General features: G+C 31.8%; 1 protein-coding gene and 1 non-coding gene across 2 annotated transcripts; one reads left to right on the forward strand and one right to left on the reverse strand.

Annotated features, from left to right (window-relative positions):
* LOC105785670 (protein PLANT CADMIUM RESISTANCE 2) lies at positions 1-972 on the forward strand. The gene is made up of 3 exons (XM_012611790.2): positions 1-179; positions 294-365; positions 456-972. The coding sequence occupies exons 1-3, from the start codon at positions 101-103 to the stop codon at positions 698-700; spliced, it is 396 nt and encodes a 131-aa protein (XP_012467244.1). The 5' UTR covers positions 1-100; the 3' UTR covers positions 701-972.
* Positions 973-5,696: 4,724 nt separating this feature from the next.
* LOC128032690 (small nucleolar RNA R71) lies at positions 5,697-5,802 on the reverse strand. The gene has a single exon (XR_008188958.1). It is a non-coding gene; the product is annotated as a small nucleolar RNA R71 (small nucleolar RNA).
* Positions 5,803-5,893: the final 91 nt, after the last annotated feature.

A 5,893-nucleotide genomic window follows, 5' to 3' on the forward strand; every position in this document is an offset into this window, starting at 1 on the left:
ATATCCATAGCCAAATTCCTTCTTTTGACATTGCTCTTTCATCTAACCTCTTCTCAAGACAACTTGGCTTAAGTACATTAGTCCATACCATATATCAATCATGCACTCATCAGGGAAACCTCATGATGAGGCTCCTTGGTCCGTCGGATTTTGTGATTGTTTCTCCGACATGAAAACTTGTAAGCAGTTTTTCATTTCAAAATAAGTTGTGATAGTAATTCGACTTCAAGTCTAAACATCAATTTGCATTTGTGTTTGAACATCTAACCATATATGTAACATTTGAACTTCAGGTTGTATGGCGTGTTTGTGTCCATGCATCGCTTTTGGCCGGATTTCTGAGATTCTTGACAAAGGGTCAACTTGTAAGTAAATAGTTTCTAAACTGGATTTTTTTATGGTATTAAGTTTTCAAGTATCTGATTAATGTTGAAAAACACTGTTGGATGGTGCAGCTTGTGGGGCAAGTGGGGCACGGTACATATTAATAATGTGTATCACCGGGTTTCCAGGCTTATATTCGTGCTTCTACCGATCCAAACTGCGAAAGCAGTATAGGTTGAAGGGAGGCTGTTGTGGCGATTGCATGCGTCATTTGTACTGCGAGATTTGTGCCTTGACTCAAGAGTATCGTGAGCTCCAGAACCGTGGATTAGACATGTCTATCGGTATTTCTACATTAAACCATCTTAATTGTTAAACCTTTCTTCAACTTCAAGTATCTGAGTATAGATGCATACAAATTACCTTTGTGGGGGTATATATATGCTGGTTGGCATGCAAATGTGGAGAAGAACCAAGGGCTAGCGATGGCTCCAGTGGTACAAAAAGGGATGAGCAAATAGATGATGATGATGGGATATTGCTATCTTAATACCGTCTTTTATTTAATTAATGAGTTTGTTCTCGTAATTGTGTTTATCTCTGTAACTTTTATTCTCTCTCTATTACTTAAAACTTGTTTTTTCTTCAGCAGAAGATGAATTTATTAAGAAAGGAACTATAATAATGTTCAACATACATAATCATAACAACACAATGACAACGGGAAAGGGCTCCAAGCATCAAAACACAACATAAAGCTAGTTTAGTATTAGGGATAAATATCAAATCTATACATGAATTTTTTTTGATGTCCAATTTGATACATGAACTTTGATTTGGTGCAATTATGCACTTGGAATTTGAATTGTAGCTTATATGTATACATGAAATTTTGATTTTGATTCAAATGTATACATTTAAAGAAATAAAATATATATTTATTTTCATAAATATAATAATTTGTATATGCAATATATTAACGTAAAATGATGCTAGTTTGATAATGTCATTAGTGATTTTTGAAAATTGAATCAAATAAAAATTTAATGTATAAAATTGCATAATATCAAAGTTTATGTATGACATTGCACATTAAATCGAAGTTCATGTATAGTTTTGGTATTTATCCCTTACTATTAAGGTTGAAAAGTGTCGTGAAAAATTATTTTCAAAAGTTTGATGGTATTTACCATTCTGTCAAAAATACTTTTAAGAAGATAAAATGTCTATTTTAAGCATGATGTTGTAGAGTAGAAAATATGTATTTAAATGATATTTAGTCTCGTCAATATTATAATATATATAATATATAAACTTAAATCATAATAAAAATAAAAATATTAAAAATAAGTTATTAAGTGATTAATATTATGATATAGGTAATACATGAAATGTACAAACTTCAATTTGTTAAGGTTATGATATATAAGTTATATCAACTTAAATTATAATTATTTACAAAAAAAAAATTATAATTGACTCAAATGTGAAGTATTATCATTTTCAAGTGTTATTATTAGCACCATTCCAAGTTATTATTGTGACGCCCCAAACTCGGTCGAGACGAATCGACCCGAATCTGAAACGTCACATTAGCCACTTGTGTGAATCTCCATACCAAACACTAATCACACCACAAAACCACCAGTCACACCATATGAATACATGCATAATAAACATTCATCGAGTAAAACTAAGCATACATATCCTAGAATCATGCTTTTCTAGCAAAATCATCACAATACCGACCATTGGAAAAATCGTCATTTTATAGTATTCATGCAATTACTCGTAAAACATCAATTCAAACATACATGCATATAGTATACTATTAAATAAGTCCATATTTGAAAAAAATTATTGAATACCGATATGTAAAACTCATTTAATTTTAAAACTAACGTTAAGGACTAAATTGTAAATTTAGCAAAATATTCGAGGAAATTTTTTAACAAAATTGAAAGTAATATTTTGAAATTTAACATACAAAACCTTGTCATGCAAATTTTTGAAGCATTTCATGGCATTTAAGGGTTCTTATTGCATAGTACAAAAATAAGTACTTAATTGCAGAAAAACCACAAAACATACCAAAATGTTCAACCTGCCACATCTCGACCATGCGAAATTTCATGTCACGACGCTGTTTAAAAGGGTCTCCTCATCACAACAATGTGATTTTTAGCGTCGTGGTGACGATCCCTCATCGTAACGTCGCTTGCACTCTCTGCAGAAACAACCCAAAAACTTGCACTTACCATTTTGATTCCAATTCTAACATGCTATTTCGTGTTTTCATGCCAATTTTCCTATTCTAACATGTCATATGGCATACATAGATCACTCAAAACATGCTCAATTACACTAAATCATACATTTACATACTTTGACATTTCAAGTAAATTGTTATGGTAGCACATAATCTCAAAACCACAATTCAATTTACTCAACAAGTCAATTTTTCATTTCATGCGTATTAAGTGCAATAAAGGTTCAAAACTTACCAAATGACCATTTAGAACTTGTCCAAGCATCCAACAACCAACATAAACATCTACATCAAAAATTCACAAGGAAACATGCATATTATTACTCATGCAACACAACTAGAAACATACTTTATTCAAGCATTCATCCAAGGCAATCAAAACCATCCACAACCAATTATCAAAGTCCTTAAACAATCATTAAAATGTCCACTTACAAACAAAAATAATAATGAAGTCTAGTCCTTCTAGGTTGAGTCCCACTTTACCTTCCTTACTTAGGTAGAAAACACCACACATGCACAAGAAAGTGTTCTCTTGCTTTGGATCACTTGGAAGACTCACTTCTCATCCTCAAATTAAGCTATTTTTAAGAAAAATGGATATAATAAAGTATGAGTTTTTTCAAACTCTGTGAGCGCTCAAAGACACTACAATAAACCACAACATCAAAGGTTAAAAACAAGAATGCTAAGTACAAAATACTAATCATCATACATCATTAACTCATGTTAATACATTGGCATCTCGTGATTATGAAATATTTATAGAAATACAACTCATCGAATGCACGGATCTCCTTCACACCAATAACTTAAAGAGTCTAACATGCCCCAAGTAAGTATAGCATTAAGCTAACACTCTCCAACACACCAAATATGTCCCTTTGAATGGAGCTTAGCTCAACATCCCCTTATCCCTGCAATATGTCCCAATAACGAAACAGAGTTATGAGTACTCAAATCCCCTAATATGCCAATTATATCCAATGATTTCAAGAGATCACAATGTCAACGTATCCATTTTACACATGTATTATTCTGGTTTATGCACACTTTCACATATCATGTTCACATGATCACATTACGTCACATTCACCTTTTATGCACTTTCAAGTGCTATCACAATGCTCATTGAGACTGATAGGTGCTAAAAGTAACATGTTTTAGCCTCATTCTTAATGCATTTTTGGATGATTATTTGATTTATTTGATTTAAACGGTGAGTTTTATGCTCCTAATTCTTTAAATTCATGTTTCTATACTTAGGAGAGCCTTTGGGAGCAAAAGGAGCAAAAAACGAGTGAAAATCAAAAAATCGAAACAAGTTTCAGAAGCCACATGCGCTGGACATAAAGCTGTGTGAGCCACACGGGCTTCCATACAACTATGTGCCAGGCCAGGTCAATTTCGCGAATCGCGCTCCAAACATATAGGAAAACATTTTTTTTAGGTTTTTCGGGTATTCTAAGACCTATATATGACAAAAATAAGAAGATAGGAGTGAGCTGTCATAGAATACTCAAGAAAATAATTTAGAAAAGACTATTGAAGTCGATTCTAAAACATATTTCCTCCAAGATTGAAGACTCTCAGTTGATTTCTCAAGAGATTATAATGAGTTTCTTTATTTCTTTTGGTTATACTATTTTTAGGTTATTTTTATTTTCAAGCATGAACTAATTTTCTAAATACCTAGGGAGATGGACCCTATGATGGATTCTGTCATTTGATTTTTATTTTACGCAATAAAGACATAGATCTTGTTCTCAATTATGTGTGCTTAATTCTTGATTTAATATTTCTAAACTTAGATTAATGGAGGAATAGTCCCTGTTTAATAGTAGATCTAGCGTAATTGAGTGGATTTGCATGCAATCCTAGAAATAGAACGACATAAATCTACCGGATTAAAGTCAAATCTAATAGAGGAATCCATATATATAGAGTTAATGCGATAATAGGGGTTTTAATTAGAAATAAATTTCAATTAATCAACCTAGAGTTAATTACTCTTAGTCTTGAAGAGAGATATTAGCATAATTTAGAGATTTCTACGAATTAAGATACTAAGTGAAGAAATTGCGAAATTTAGATTGATAGTGGCAGATGAAGTCTAGATGAACTCTTTCCTGGGTATTGTTTTGCTTCTTGGTTATTATTCAATTATTTTCTTGATTTGTTCTTTTTCATGTTCGTAGTTAATTAATTTAGTTAATTTTAGTTTTTAATCAATCACTTGAATTTATCGGTTAAATAATCGAAAGACGATAATTACTAGTACATTTAGTTTTCATGGGAACGATATATTTGCTCACCGTAGCTATACTATTAATTGATAGGTGCACTTGTCTTAGTTAGATATTTAGTTGGTTTCGTGGACATCAAGTTTTTGGCGTTGTTGCCAATGACTAAAATATTAGGAAAACTTTATTTCTATTAATTTAGCCATTTTTATTTTTATTTTTATTTTAATACTTTTTTAATTTAAATTTTTACATTCTAATTTTTCGTTTGTTTGATTCTGACAGGTTCTTTTGGTTTATGACTAGAGGAAACTCATTTGAATTGTTAGTTTATGATAGTGAGATAAAAAAAATTGCTCATAGAAATCAAAGAGAGGTTAGAGAAGCAATGCAAGGTCAATATATTTTAATAGACGATCAAGAGGAAAAAGATATTATTATGGAGATGGATGATAATCAAAACAATCACCTACCTCCTGCACGTCCTGCTCCTCGGACTATGTATGATTATGCTAAGCCTACTCTCATTGGGGCTAAATTGAGTATTGTCAGATTGACAGTTGCTGCGAATAATTTTTGAAATCAAGCCAAATACAATTCAGATGGTACAACAGTATGTTCTGTTTGATAGGTTGTAAGATGAAGATCTGAATGCTCATTTGGCTAACTTTCTAGAGATTTGCGGCACATTTAAGATTAATGGTGCTACTGATGATGCCATATGCTTATGATTATTTCCATTCTCTTTAAAGAACAATGCAAAACAGAAGTTAAATTCATTGCCACGAGGTTTTATCACGACTTGGGCTCAAACGACTGAGAAGTTTTTGTTAAAATATTTTCCACCCACTAAAACAAATAAGTTGAAGATTGACATCTCTTCTTTTTTTCAATTTGATATTGAGACTGTTATGATACATGGGAGAGATTTAAGGATTTGTTGAGAATGTGTCCTCACCATGGACTACTTTTGTGGCTCCAAGTTCAAATTTTTTACAATGGTTTGAACCCCTTAACTAGATAGATTATTGATGCAGCATATGGCGGAACATTGAAT

This window comes from Gossypium raimondii, chromosome 1, assembly GCF_025698545.1.
Source record: "Gossypium raimondii isolate GPD5lz chromosome 1, ASM2569854v1, whole genome shotgun sequence".
Classification (NCBI taxonomy): Eukaryota; Viridiplantae; Streptophyta; class Magnoliopsida; order Malvales; family Malvaceae; genus Gossypium; species Gossypium raimondii.

What these genes read in the sequence shown, in the direction of transcription:
- LOC105785670 (XM_012611790.2), top strand. Translation starts at nt 101, where the DNA reads ATGCACTCATCAGGGAAACCTCATGATGAGGCTCCTTGGTCCGTCGGA. An exon ending in TTTCTCCGACATGAAAACTT is followed by an intron (nt 180 to 293) that starts GTAAGCAGTTTT and finishes TTTGAACTTCAG; the next exon opens with GTTGTATGGCGTGTTTGTGT. An exon ending in TCTTGACAAAGGGTCAACTT is followed by an intron (nt 366 to 455) that starts GTAAGTAAATAG and finishes TGGATGGTGCAG; the next exon opens with CTTGTGGGGCAAGTGGGGCA.